The sequence below is a fragment of the Tupaia chinensis genome, unplaced genomic scaffold (genome assembly GCF_000334495.1).
Source record: "Tupaia chinensis unplaced genomic scaffold, TupChi_1.0 Scaffold000037_17, whole genome shotgun sequence".
Taxonomy (NCBI): domain Eukaryota; kingdom Metazoa; phylum Chordata; class Mammalia; order Scandentia; family Tupaiidae; genus Tupaia; species Tupaia belangeri.
The window spans coordinates 1,455,368-1,470,577 of NW_006159475.1; the positions used below are offsets into that span (position 1 = coordinate 1,455,368).

A 15,210-nucleotide genomic window follows, 5' to 3' on the forward strand; every position below is an offset into this window, starting at 1 on the left:
CCCTCTCTCTCGTTTCTCTCTGGTCAAGTTAAAAAATAATGGTAATAAATAAATACTTATTTTTTAAAAAGTCCTAACAATTGAAAAAGAGAAATCATGCAATTCTAAATATATTAGCACATGTTTACATGTTACAGAAGAAAAAGCTGCGGACCAATCTGTTAACAGTGCTAGTTCTGAGGAAAGAAGAGATTAGTTAATGATAGGTATAAAGACAGGTTTTTGCTTTACTTGAACTCTTTTTTTTTTTTTTCTTGGAGTGGTTTTTGCTTTAGGGCATGTGTGCTTGCCAGAAAGACAGAGACAGAAAGCGAGAAATCACCACCCCAGCCCCAGAGGAGATGGCCATGCCACAATCCCTTCTCCTCCATTTTCCTCTTGGAATCTTGGGCATGCACACACCCATGCCTGGTGTGAGGTTAAGCCACACCAGGTCTGGGACTCGAACTGTGGTTGACTACATGAGAGTCCAGCAACATAGCCATTACTCCATCTCCTGGTCCCTATTTGTACTCTTTAAAATTAAAATGTCTCTAATAGCTAAGACCAACATACACTGGGAAGTGCATAGATCATTTCTGTACAGCAAATTAAAATAAAAAATGTTAACAGCAACCCTGTAACCACCTCACATCAATAAAGAGAACTTCGTCGTTTCCCTATAGACTCCTCCCTTGTGCCACTTCTCAAGAATTACCTCCTCCCTCCCAAGTGTTATCCCCTTCTTCCTCCTTAAAACAAAATTAGCTTTGCCTGTTTTTTTTTTTTTTTTTTTTTAAGAGATTTTGCTATAGGGTGCATGTGCTCACGGTGTGTGGGGGGGACAGAAAGTGAGAAATCACCCTCAATGGGCATGGCCACACCACAGTCCCTTCTCCTCTAGTGTCTTCTTGGGATTTTTGGGCATACATGCATAAGTGCCCAGAGTGAGTTTCAAGCCACCGGGTCCAGGACTTGAACCACAGTTGGCTACATGGGAATCAAGTGCCTTAACTACTATACCACCTGCTGGCCACTGTCTTTGCCTGTTTCGTTTTTGTTTTTGAACTTATATTTAATCACTCTACATCTTTATACTGTACAACATGGTTTTTGCCTGTTTTTGAATTTTATGTGAATAGAAATGTACAATATTGTTTTGTATCTGACTTCTTTTCCTTGACTTTATGTATGATATTTATCCATGTTACTATCTATAGTATTTGCTGCATAATATTCCATTTTATGAATATACCTTAATTTCTTCATTTATTCAACTAATGATAGAAATTTGAGTTTCCACTTTTGGGACCAGCCCTTGGGGCACAGATAGCATAATACTGGGCTGTGGTAGCTGGGAGCCACATGCCAACTGTGGCCAGTCCCTGGCCTGGTCAGCCTGAAGCATTCTAGATAGGCATGCATGCTCAGGATCCTGGAGGCTGGAACACTGGAGGAATAGGATTGGGATGTGACCAAACCCTGTGGAGGGTGCCCCTCCCACTGTGAGTGCATATTGCATTTTACCATTAGAAAAAAAATTCAATTATCTTGACTTATAGAATAATTTCCTAGATAAGACACATAAAGCACAAGTAACAGAAGAAAAACGGTGTATATTGTACTTATGAAAATTTGAATTACTTTGTTACAAAAGACACTCAAGAGATTGAAAAGACTGGAACCAGCAGATGGTGTAATAGTTATGTCTCTGGACTCCCACATGGCTGACCTAGTTCGAGTCCTGGCCTTGTGGCTTGAAACTCACGCCAGATGCATGTGCGTGCATGCCTCTCCTGAGAGGAGAGTAGAGGAGAAGGGATTACAGTGTGGCCATCCTCCCTGGGAGGTGACTTCTCATTTTCTCTGTTTGTCTCTCCAGTGAGTGAACATGCTTTCTAGCAAAAAAAATCTCTCAAAAAAAAAAAAAAGAGACTGAAAAGACTAACAATTTGGAAAAATAATATTTGCTAACCTTGTCTGATAATGGGCTGGTATTCAGAATATATCAATATACAAAACAACTCAGAAATAAAAGATGATTCAATTAAAAAGGTGTGCAGGGTCACCAGGTAGGATGGGGGTTAAGATGGCTGGCTCCCACATGGCCAACTTCATGGTTCAAGTCCTAGACCCAGTGGCTTGAAAAACACTCTAGGCACATACCCAAAATCCCTGAAGGAAAAGTGGAGAATGGATTGTTCCACAAGGGTGCTTTCTCATCCCCCGGCCCCCTGCGCCCCATCTCTGCAGTGAGCACATGTGCCCTCTAGCAAGTTAATGATAACTCACAGTTCTCCAGGTGGCTAGAAAGTCTGAAGATGTCATAGAATTGCAGAAGACAGATCTTTGAGTAGAGGGAAGTGTGGTCTGTATCCATATGGCCTTCTCTCTGCTTTTATGTTTTTTGCCTATAAACCCTACAAGAACTGAGTCATGGAAGTCTCACTCAAATGATGTGATACAGTCAAATCCCCTCCCCCCCTCTCTGGAAACCATGAAGGAATTTACATTTTTACTTAATACCTTTGTAATACAATCAAGTCCCAAAGCATGCATTTCTGGAGGGGGTGGGGGTCATTGTCCAAACACTATCTACTAAGACCAAATTCAAAATCAAGAAACTTTAAGGGACAAACCAGTCTCTAAACCATAGTACCATATGACCTGGCAAGAAACAAAGCATAGGTTCATGTAAAAAATTGTACAGCATTATTCATACTAGTTGAAAGATGGGAACGATCCAAATGTTCGTCAACAAAGCAATGGATAAGCAAAATATGGTATATCCATACAGTGGAATACATTATTCAGCCATAAAATGGAATGAAGTACTGAAGTTTATGCTACATCTTGAATGAACCTTGAAAACATGGTAAATGAAAGAAGCTAGTCATGAAAGTTTAAAGTTTATGATGATGAAAATGTTCTGAAATTTACTGTAGTGATGGTCATACAACTCTATAATGAAAAAATATTGTACTCTTTTTAAAGGGTAAATTTTATGGTATCTGACTTACATCATTAAAACATTTTTAAAAATTCATTTACATTTTTAGATATATATTTATTTAATGTAAGTATAATTTTAAAATAATCCAGAAGTAAATTATTATAAGTCTTTGTTAAATTTGTGGAGTCAGTTTCAGGATTAAAGCATTAATAGGTTATTATTTCTTATTATTTCTAAGTAATAGTGTTTATACGTTGGACACTGACACTATCTACTTCCTTATATAGGTATTTACATATAGTATATATAAACTGTAAATCTTGACACACTCCAGATCAGAGAGTAAAAATAAATAAGAGTATGGCTTTAAAATGAAATTTGAAAACAGCATACTCTAAAATTCTAACTTAACTGACATTGGGTGATCCAGAAGCAGATGCTACTGTAGTTCTTTGTAGATATGGTTGCTATGGTGATGACCAGATACATTCATATACAACAGGGAGCTTCCTGTACATTAACTAATTTGATAGAAAGTGAGGTTTGAGGTAGGTATTGATGAGTATACTCACACCTGATTATACCTTTAACATCCTGCCTCTACATGTATTTTCACCGGACAGCTTTTAAAATGATAAACAGATGCTACTGGAATGGAGTTTGTAAATGTTGACTTATTAGACTAAGGGCAGTCCGAGGTTCAACTTGTGAATGAAGATTTCCACAGTATTTAGTGAACTGTAACAAGTTGGAACATCTGGAGCCGAAACTGTTGAATCTTACAGCAGCTATTGTTAATTGTGGTAGCAGCAGTTGAATGAGAAAAGTAAAGAGGATGCGAGCAACAGTAAGTAAAGTGCTAAAGTTTTGGAAATAGTTTTACTAGATAAACATGTTTATGATTTAGCACTTTGGTTAAATTGTATAATTTATACCTAAATCTTAAGTATTATATAATAGAGAGTAAGATTATAGTAGCTTTTTCTAGAGAGATGTTTGCTATAGGGCACGTGTGCTCACTCACTGCATAGAGAAAGCGAGAAATGGAGGGGGCAGTGGCCGTTCCATAATCCATTCTCCTTCATTCTCCTCTTGGGATTTTGGTCATGCAGGCCTATGTGACTGATGTGAGTTTCAAGCCACTGGGTCCAGGACTCGATTTATGTTTGGCCATATGGGAGTCCACCCACATACACTATCCCTATGGTCTCTATGCTAACTTTTTTTTTTTTAATGTAGACTCTAATAGGACATCAGAGGTACAAAATTACCAGTTTTAGGCTAAACTTTGAAACTATTCACTTTTTGTCTTAGATTAATTTTATTAAATCTGAATTTTTAAAAATATTATAACTTAAATGAAACTTTGTAGGAACACTAATATTTTAAATATGTAATTTATAAATGAAGCTATTTTAGTCTGTTTGAGCGTTTATTAAGATAATTGTATCTTGGGACCAGCAGTTAGCGTAATGACTATGTCGCTGGACTCCCATGTAGTCAACCGCGGTTTGAGTCTGGGACCCGGTAGCTTAAACTCATGCTGGGCGTTTATGCATGCATCCTCAAGATCCAGAGAGGAGAATGGAGGAAAAGGGGTTGTGGCGTGGACATCCCCCCTGGGGGGTGATTTCTCACTTTCTGTCTCTCTCTCTCTCTGTCTCTCTCTCTCTGTCTTTCTGACGAGCACACGCACCCTATAGCAAAAACTCCTCAAAAAAAAAAAAAAAAAGATAATTGTATCTTAGCATTTTACTATGGAGCAAAATCTGTGGAGTGTTTGTAACTGCTGGCTTTGGACAGAAAGTAGATGAATATGAAATATCTGCTGAGTAAAGCGAGCCAGGCTATGAAGGAGAGACACTGTCTGTCTCCACTTAATATATACTGACTGTCCGCACTCTATGGCAAGAACTGAATGACTAGAGGATATACAAACATAGAAAATAGTTATAGATACCAGATACAGTGTGAGAAGAGAATGGGAGAAAGAGGAGAGTCTGAGAAAAGACATTAAGGAGAAAAATAGGCAAGATATTTATGGGACAAAGAAATGGGTTATTAACTGTTGATAACATGCATAGTATCCCCAACTGGCCTGGTGAGAAATGTATTCATGTTGAAACATTCACTTTATAAGCTAAGTGACATATATGATTGAACGTATAAAAGAAATTAAAATTAAATTAAATAAAGAAAAAAAGGGAACAACAGTTGGCATAATGTCTGTGTTGCTGGAATCCCATGTAGTGGACCGCAGTTTGAGTCTTGGACCTGGTGGTTTAAAATCATGCCGGGCATGTGTGCATGAGTGCCCAAGATCCCAGAGAGGAGAATGGAGGAGAAGGGATTGTGGCATGGCCATCCCCCCTGGGGGGTGATTTCTCGCTTTCTGTCTCTGTCTGTCTGTGGATTTGTCCTATAGAAAAAACCCGCCCAAAAAAAAAAAAAAAAAAAAAGAAGAGGAAAACACACTATTTAAACCCCTTTATTTAAAAGTACTAGGATTGTCGATAGTCATTTTTTTAGTTTGAGTTGTTTGCTTTTTAAAATCTGCAACCAGATAGTTTGAAACACTGCAAAATCAGCTTTGTAAGAGCATCATTAAGATATAACTTATATAACATAAAATTCACCTATTGTAAATTTGTAATTCAGTTATTTTCTTTTTCTTTTTCTGTTCCCCATGCCCCCAGAGGTTTTTGCTATAGGGCGTATGCGCTCACCAGGAAGACAGAGAGACAGAAAGCTACAAATCACCGCCCAGGGGAGATGGCCACGCCACAATCCCTTCTCCTCCATTCTTCTCTCGGGATCTTGGGCACGCCAGCACACGGCCCGGCGTGAGTTTAAGCCACTGTGTCCGGGACTCAAACTGCTGTCGACTACATGGGAGTCCAGCGACATAGCCATTACGCTAACTGCTGGTCCCGTAATTCGGTTATTTTTAGTAAAGGTATAGATTAGTGCATTTAACACCATAAATCAGTTTTAAAATACTGTCATCACTCCTATATGCTTCCCTGTTCCTTTTGGAGTACAGTGCTTTAAGGCTTGCTCCTACACTGAGACTTAACTTAAACTCTTGCCTTTAAAAAAAAAAGTTCATAATTTGGGTATAGAATTTCAGAGAGTATGAATCTATTAAGAATCTGTCCAGCTGTACACTCATTACGAAATTATAAATGTGAACATTTTCAGAAGCTATACTTTAAAAAAAAAAAAACTCTGATTGCTATAACACACCTGAAAAAACAACCCCTTTATTGACAACTAATTACCACTCATCATTAAAAGAATGTTCTTAGTGGGACCAGAAGTTGTTGTAATGGATATGTTGCTGGAATCCCATGTGGTCGACCACGGTCCAAGTCCCGGACCCGTGGCTTGAACTCATGCCAGGTACATGTGTGCTCGGGATCCCGAGAGGAGAATGGAGAAGAGATTGCGGCATGGCCATCCCCCCCCCTCCACCACCATTGGGGGGATCATTTCTCGCTTTCTGTCTCTCTCTCTCTCTGGCGAGTGATGCGCCCTGTAGCAAAAACTTCTCAAGAAACAAAAGTTCTTAGCAACTGTATTTTAGTTAGTTTGTTAATATGATTAAAATGACTATTTCATATATATAAACACACTTGTCATTTGGTAATTTATTGCAGTTCAAACTATTCTAACAGTGTTTGTCATTCATACAACTTTGTCATTGTAAAACTTTTGAAACTTATAATAACTTGAATAACTTATTTTGACTTGATCCTATTGTGTTGTGAGATGTTATCTAGCCTCCGTATTCTTCATTGTTGTAATTCTAAATCTCACTGTAAAAAATAGTATGTTTGAATTTTAATAAACATAATGATTTATATTGATGTAGTTTACGTATGTAAGAAGACCTGTTCTTCTATCACAATATTGTCAGTATTTAAGATAAACTTGTACTTTATTAAATAAAGCAAAAATGTTATTAAAAGATGAATTAGTTCATTTTCAAATGTAGATAGTTTATACTGAGAGTGTCTAATGTTAAGAGGATAGATTTATGGTATTGTTGAAGTGTAATCTATATGAACAATGATTTAGTGTTTTAAACTCAATCCTAAAATAGACAAAATAAATGATGAGTTTGAAGATGTTTTGTTGTAAGAAAATTTTGAAATCCATGCATAGTTTATGTGATCAGTGGGATACATGACACACTTATGCAGGTGTGACCCTTTTCAGTAGGATTAGTAAGAACAAATCTACTTAAAAGCCACTCTGAAGTAGGTGAGGACACAAATCTTAACTTGTATAAGTACATACACAGATATGTATGCAGGTACAAACACCTGTATGTTCATGTATATGCATACATTGCCTATATATTATTATATACGGGATGGTGACTCATTTTTCTACTATTTTCAGGTACTGAAGTATTCCACATAGCCTAGGTTAGGATTCACTTTGTACTAGATTGAAAGGAAATACTAATTGTTTAAAAAATCTTTTGTATGTCAGACACTGACAGGCTGGGGTTTTACATGTATTGTTCCGCTTAATCCTTCAAAAACACTATCTTGTAAATACTGTTATTTTCATTTAGAAAAGAAGACCCTAAAGTTTACAGAGTTTAAATAGTTTTTCTAAAAATGGCATATCTGTTAAGTAATAGAATGGGATTTTGTACATAGATTTGTCTGATTCAAAATTCATTATTTTCTATAACAGTGACCTTATTTTTTATAAAAGCAGCTAAGAAGAGAAATGAACAAATAACAAATAGGGAAAAAATTTTTTTCTAAGTATCACCCTGTACTTTTCTATTCTAACATTGCAACTAGCTTTAACTGCCTCCTTTTCTGATTCATCTGTGTAGCCTCACTTCCTTAAAGAGTTCCTAAATATATAATAATTGGTCGTTAATTTTTTAGTTAAATTAGATGGGTCAGTGGTTTTCTGATCTCAGCTCTTTGTATGCTGGTATGAAGCACATATTCTTTCTTAGGTTTAATTGTTATCTTTATAGGACTTAAAACCCAACTCAAATTCTTTATTTTGATGAAGTTCTTTGTTTTTATTTATAAACATCAATATCTATTTGGACTTCAGTTTAAATATATCAGCCAGCCCACCTGTGAGTTGATAGGATCTAGCCAAATGCCGATAAAGTTTGATTCAGAGTTCTTGTGATGAAGTGAATTTAGTAACACTCAGTGTAGGGCCAGAAGGTGGCACAGACATTGAAATGGCTGGATCCGACATGGTCAACTGCATGGTTTGAGCCTATGGCGTGAAAAACATATTGGGCACATGTCCGAGCATGCCCAAAATCCCGAGAGGAGACTAGAAGAGAGGGGATTTGCAGCATAGCCATTCCCTCTGAAAGTGCTTTCTCTCTCTCTCTTTCTCTCCGGTAAATGCACGCACCCTATAGCAAAGCTTTAGAAAAAATAATGAAATAGCGCTGAAATGTGTAAATAATTCAGACTTGCTTGTAAATTGATAGTATATATATTCAAGTAAAATGAATTTCCCAGCTTAATTTCTCAGAAAACTCAAATAATGAGTTCAAATCTAGACATAGTAAAATTAAGATACCTGGGCCAGCAGTTGGCGTAGTGGTTACAGTTCTGGAATCCCACATGGCCAACTGCAGTTTGAATCCTGGACCCAGTGGCTTAAAAATTACAGTGGGTGCGTGTGCTTGCATGCCCAAAATCCACAGATGAGACTGGAGAAGAAAAGATGGCGGCACAACCATCCCCCTGAGGGAGTGATTTCTCACTTTCTCTCTCTGCCTCTGTCTGTCTGTCTGTCTCTGGTGAGCACATGTGCCCTATGGCCAAAAAAACTTTTTAAAAAATTGAAATACCTGCGATTTATCAAAGTGAGTAAATTCAGAAAATAGTTGAAAATGTAATTCAAAGCATCAGGAGTTAAATTGTCTAATACAGTTGCCAAATCATGACAGGGTGAAAAATGGAGGAAAAGTAAATTGCTTTGGGACCATACCCCTTTGGGAGATCTTTCTCTCTCTTTGATAAGTGCACATACTCTCTGGCAATAAAACAAAATTTAACTTTATAGATTATATTTTTCACAAAAGATAGGTGAACATTTTTAGGTATTAATGCATTATTTTATATGTTATAATTAGAATTAGGTAACATGTCTCTCAAACAATTTAAACTGTACTATAGAAACAAACTTTAAAACTACTTCCTAATTTCAAAAAGTTCAATTTTTGTTACTTGTGTTTCTTATTTCCTTTTTTTTTTTTTTTTTTTTTGTTACTCTCAGATATTAACACTAACTTTATATCCTTTACTAAATCCTCCAGGATTTAAAAAGAGATACTTTTTATTTATTTTTTTTTATTTTTATTTTTTTTTAAGTTTTGCTAAAGGGCATGTGCAAGAGAAAGGTAGCTACATTGCAGTCCCTTCTCTTCCCAGTATTCTCAGGACTTTGGACACACATGAATACACATCTAACATAATTTTCAAGCTACTATGTTCAGGATTCTCACTGTGAAGTCACCATGTTGAATTCAGTTGGCTTGTCCTCCACACCATCTGCTGGCCCAAAGTAGTGGTACTTTTTAGAGCAATAAATTATAGCACAGTTTTACTAATTGCCATCTATCAACATATGAGTAATCACATTAGAAAGATGTGGAATTCAGCTAGGGGAAACATATCCGACTCCTCATCCTCCAGAGAGTGACCTAAATACTTATACAGTCTTTTAAAATGTTCCCCGAATGATTCTAAGATGTCTTTCCCTCCATCTAGTCTATGAGATACCTTCTCATCTAGAAGACTTCAGTGGTGTTGTGGAGGCAGATGTTAGGTTATTTTCCTCATTCTTGTTTTACATGTAATAAACTTAGGCTTAAAGCAGTTACATAAAATTGAAGCAGGGGGCCAAGGAATTATATATTATCACTAGAATGTAAATAAAGGGCCAACAGGTAGCATGGTGGTTATGGCACCAACAACAGTTCAAGTCCCAGACCTGACAGCTTGCTTTCTCATTTTCTCACTCTCCCTATGTCTTTCTCTGGTGAATGTGTGTGCCCAATAGCAAATTAAAAATAATAATGATAAATATAATTAAATAAATTTTTTAAAAAGGAATGTAAATTAATATTTTCAAAGTTATATTTAGCAGTGGTTAGCAGCAATCAAAGATTAGATGGTAAGATAATTTATAGGTGTTTATGTTTTTAAAGTATTCACTCATTATTTTGTTTCCTTTAAAATACATGCAAATGTTTCTAAGATATGATTATGCCCAGACATTTGAATACTGTATGTATTCTATTATATATAATATATACAATATGATAAAATGGAATACAAAATTGTATCTATCTTGTATATACACCATTTGTGCATGTGTGTGTGTGTATATATTATATACACACATACACATGCACATATATAATATATACACTGTGTATGTGTATGTGTGTACATAAAGCATTACTAACTACTGGGTCATTGGAAAAATCATGACAAATTCTTCTGTGTAATAATGCATCATAACTTTTCTGACAACCCCATACATTTCGGCACTTTTACTCAGTAGTTCATATTCCAAGGCAGTACCCAAGGCCTAATTTTTTTTTTTTGAGTTTTTTTTTTTTTTTCTCTCTTTCCTTCATGGGTGAGAGAAAGAGGCACAAACCCTCATCAGGTCTTCACATTGTTATCCTCTGTCCACCCCTTCAGCCAAGGTATGTTCAAGTATATCAGAAATGCAAATCTAGAACCTTCTCATATGGCTTCCAGCATTACACAGCAGCATCCCTACTTCCTGCACCATTGCAGCTAGGTCCCAAACCCTTTTTTATAAGTTTTTCTTTGAATTTGCTTTAGTTTAAGTGCCTGGTTGATAAAAATTGAGTTTTAAGTTAAATGTACTACATGAATTTATTATATAACAATGATTTGTTAAATGGTAATGAAATAACTTTTTGAATAATACCAGTAGTCATTAAAAAAAAAAAAAAAAACAACTAGGGACTAGATGGTAGTGCAGCAGTAAAATATCACTCTGGGGGTAATTCCAAGTGGAAAGGTTCTGGGTTTAAGTCAAGAGAACTCTCTGAGTGTGCTAGGCACACATGTGCCCCCGTGATTCTGGGTTGCCTACAGGCTGGGTGCATATTGTTGTCAGGGCCCTGTTGGGGATACTGTGTCTCTCTCTGCCTCTGTTACACTTCTGTGCTTACTCATGGAAGAGACTTGAACAAAGAAAAAAAGTACAAGCTTGGACTAAATGAAATTTCAGATCTTAGCTCGTACTTTTCCCAAGATACATGCATTTTATTTAGAGGTATTCCTTTATCAGACTTGCTAGTCTCTGGTATCCATTCCCCCATTTCTTCACCTGAGGGACATCTTTTTCTGCTATCCTGCCTTTTTTCTAAACTTTTTTTCTTCCTCAGTAAATAATTTTAAAATTTGTCCTTTTAAATTAATCCATCCTTCCATATTTTTATATTTTAAAAAAATCCTTATATTTAAAAAAAAATTGTGTATGGTAAGTGGGTGTGTGTGTGTGTGTGTGAGTGATGTTTTAGACAGGATCTCTCTGTGTTGTGATCTTCCTGCCTATCCTTCCAAATAACTGGGACTATTGGCCACCACACCCAGACCTTTAGAGTTGGCCAGTAGTTAAGTCCATGTCTCTCATATAGCCTTGGCCTGCTAAGCAGCAATATCAAGTGTACACTACCATGAGTAAGTCATTTTCATTATTTATTAAGGAACTTAAGGAATATTATATTCTAGTTACATTTTCCTAATTTTTAAATATTCTTTGTTAATGTATATGTTAGGCATAATTATAGCTTTAACCAGTGACATTTTCATTATCCAACCCTTTTTGATGCTTTTTTTGGGGGGTAGTAAGTTTTTTTAATATATATGTGGGGACTTCAAAAAGTTCATGGAAAGTGGAATTGAAGTATAACTTTATTTTGGTGCAAAAATTTAAAATCTATGCATTGGTGTTTCATAATACACAGTTCCATCAATTTTTGGGGGTCCACTCATTTCTATCTATTATCACAGCATACTTGTAAGAAGAATTTAAAAGTTTATGTGTATAGCATTATTTACGATCACTAACTAATCTGCTCTTTGTTAATAGCCACCTTATCTAAAATCTGTTTTAAACATAATCAAGAAGTAATATAAAAGTTGTACTGAATATTTAAATTCAGACTATACTTACAATATTCACTAACTCTAAATATCTCTGTTTAAGATCCTTGGAGTTGAACTACTTACATATATTCAGATAATTTCTTTCATCACTTGTCTATTCACCTGCTATTGACACTAATAATTCAAACCCATTGGAAGTTCCCAGCATTTACAGTAAGGAGTGGCAAAGGAAAACTATCCGGTTAATGTATTGCTCCAATAGAGTGTAATGTTGAACATGCCACCAGATAGATTGCTAGAAGTATAAGAGATTAAAGAAACTGAGTAGAGAAACATTGGAGAAGTTTTACAGATAGTGTAATGAAACTGTCAGTTCTGAATTGTGATCCTTGTTCTGTTCATTTCTATTGTCAGAGGGTATACGCACTTGCCAGACACACACATACAGCTCGCATGTTTTAAAGTCTCCAGGGCCAGGATTCAAACTGATCAGTCATGTAGAATTTGGCTTTTTATGCACCATGCTTAATTGCTATATCGCATGGCCACACAACAATTAATTATTGTTACTGATTATTTGTTTCTGTGAAATTTGAAGATACTGGAGAACTTAGGTTTTAAAAGTCCAAGAAAGTACTGTATATCATCTATGATATCGTATTTGTAAAATGTGCTCCAGATTAATACCTCTATGTTAATAGACATACCAGTGATAAGAATCACAAAATGCAGGATACTTGACTGGAGCTCCTCACCTGCTATCCTTCTGAGAGTTAACTTCATTTACAAAAATTTTGTGGTCGTTGAATTAGATAGATAACTAAGATGCTGTACTGTTTTATTTATGACAATGTTGGAAGTCATTTTTGGCATATTTTATCTCAGGTGAAGTAGCAAGTCTACTTGTAGTTTTTTTCTCTCTCACTCTTCTCCTCATATCATATTGTTATTTATAATGAAACTGGAAAGTTCCATGCGTTTATGGCAGATGGATGTAAAATAGCCTAGGAGCATAGGTAATCTGAAGAGAAGTAAGTTCTTTATTTTGCATCTGGCCAAAAATATGTTGATGTTTGTCAGAAACCTATGAGTGGGCTTAGAATTGAGGGAAGCACCTTTACTCAAAAGTAGTCCTACTTCGATGTGTGATATTGGCAACAGTGAGGTGATTCTCAACTGCATATACATTTATATGCGTTATTTTCTCCTAATCACATTTTTAATTCAGTCTTTTACAATTAATCACTTCAATTTGGTATAATTCAGTGGCATAACTTAAATCCTATAGCTTTCCTTTACCATTATCATAAAGACAGTTTTGTCTTTTTTGTTTACTCTAGCCCCATTTTCTAGAACAGAACTTAACATGTAATAAGACCTCAGTAAACGTTTGTTGGATAAATGAATAAATTCCATGTACTTCCCAGTCCTCACTCTTCAGCTGTTTATTGAACAAAAGTTTAATGAGCCAGGCTCTAAGGCATAGAATTTTATAAGACAAATTAGGGTGTTCGCTTTTGTAGTAAACTTCTAGTGGGGTAGAAGCCATATAGTACAAAAGTAACCAAATAATTGCACAAAATAATTTTAGATAGTGGTAAGTACTAGACAAAAAAAAAAATACATCAAGAGGGTAAAAAGGGTGAGAGGCCACTGATAGTGGCGTGGCAAATGCATGATCCTCTGCAAGGCAGACCCACATGGGAAGGTTTCAGGTTCATACCTGGGGACTTCCCTGAATGCTCCAGGTGCATGTGTGTCCATGATCTGGGGACAGCAGAGTATAGGACTGGATCGCAGAATCAGGACCCTGTCAGGGTGTGCTGTCTGTCCCTCTCTCTCTCTCTCAAAGAAGCAACTTTTAATAAATGTTATGCTGGGGCCAGCAGCTGGTATAGTGGTTAAGGTGCTGAACTTTCACATGGCCGACCGTGATTTGAGTCCCATACCTAGCAGTTTGGAAATCACTCTGGTACATGTGCATGCCCCAAATCCTAGAAGAATGGAGAAGGGATTGTGGCCTGGCCATCCCCCTTGGGAAAAAAAAATTCCCTCACACTGTCACTCTGTTTCAGGTGTGCGCACCCTAAAGTGTGTGCAGAGTATATGTACCTCACGATTTGGTGATCAGGGAAGGTCTCTCTGAGAAGATGACATTTGATATACCCAAGTAATAATGACCCAGCCTTGTAATGATCTTATAAGAGCCATAATTTTAACATCCTCCTATGTAGAGAAAATTTACATAGAGAAATATTTATAAAGCTTTTTTTAAGAGAGATATTTGCTATAGAGATAGAGAAACAAAAAGTGAGACATCACCCCCTGGGGAGATTGCTACTCCAGAATCCCTTCTCTTCCACTCTCCTCTTGGGATTTTGGGCACACAAGCACACATGCCCAGCGTGAGTTTCAAGCTACCTGATCTGGGACTCAAACTGATTGGCCATGTAGGAGTCCAGCAGGATAACCATTATGCCATATGCTGGTCTCCGAAATGTTTATAAAATTGAAAGTTGTCTACTTGCATTAAACCTCCCAAAGTTAGAGAATGTCCTTGGAGGGGGAAAAAAATCTCCAATCTATAACTAAATTTTGCCTCTTGAATTTTTTAATCTTACTTGTCTTTAATTACTCTTTATTGTTTTTGATAACTCTGATTACTGTAAGAAATATTTTATCATCCTCCAGCATTTCTCTTTTTTTTTTTTTAGTCTTTATTTCTGCTCTTATTTTTGTTTTCTTTCTTTCCTTTCGTTTAGTTCTGCCTTTTCTCACTGAGTTGGACACAGTATATTATTTTCTATCTTTTCTGTTGTAAATATTTAAAGGGCTATGCTTTTTGATAAAAAATGATTGTGCCTGTATCCCAGAGTTTTAATTTATAATGTTTTCGTTACAGTTCATTTCTCTTCCTTTCTTATTTTCATTACAATTTTCTTACTTGACCCATAAACCTTAAAATTTGCAAACTATTTTAAGATTTTTAAAGATTGATTTCTATCTTAAATGTACATAGGGGACATTTAATACTGATTCCTTAAAATTTGTGAGACTTGATTTATAGTTACAGATGGTACAGTTTATTCATTTTCATTTCAATTTTATATGTGCTTG

At 36.1% G+C, this 15,210-nt stretch overlaps 1 protein-coding gene across 5 annotated transcripts in view; it reads left to right on the plus strand.

The window, feature by feature from the left end:
• The window catches only part of FNDC3A (fibronectin type III domain containing 3A), a 212,450-nt gene that overhangs the window by 30,437 nt on the left and 166,803 nt on the right, over window positions 1-15,210 (plus strand). Inside the window, exon 1 of one of the 5 annotated variants that reach the window (XM_027771821.1) lies at window positions 3,565-3,779. The exons of the other annotated variants lie outside the window; for them this stretch is intronic. Within the exon in view, the coding sequence (XP_027627622.1) occupies window positions 3,750-3,779 (30 nt within the window). The 5' untranslated portion in view covers window positions 3,565-3,749. Of the gene's footprint in view, window positions 1-3,564; window positions 3,780-15,210 lie in introns of those variants that run through there. 5 annotated transcript variants of the gene reach the window in all.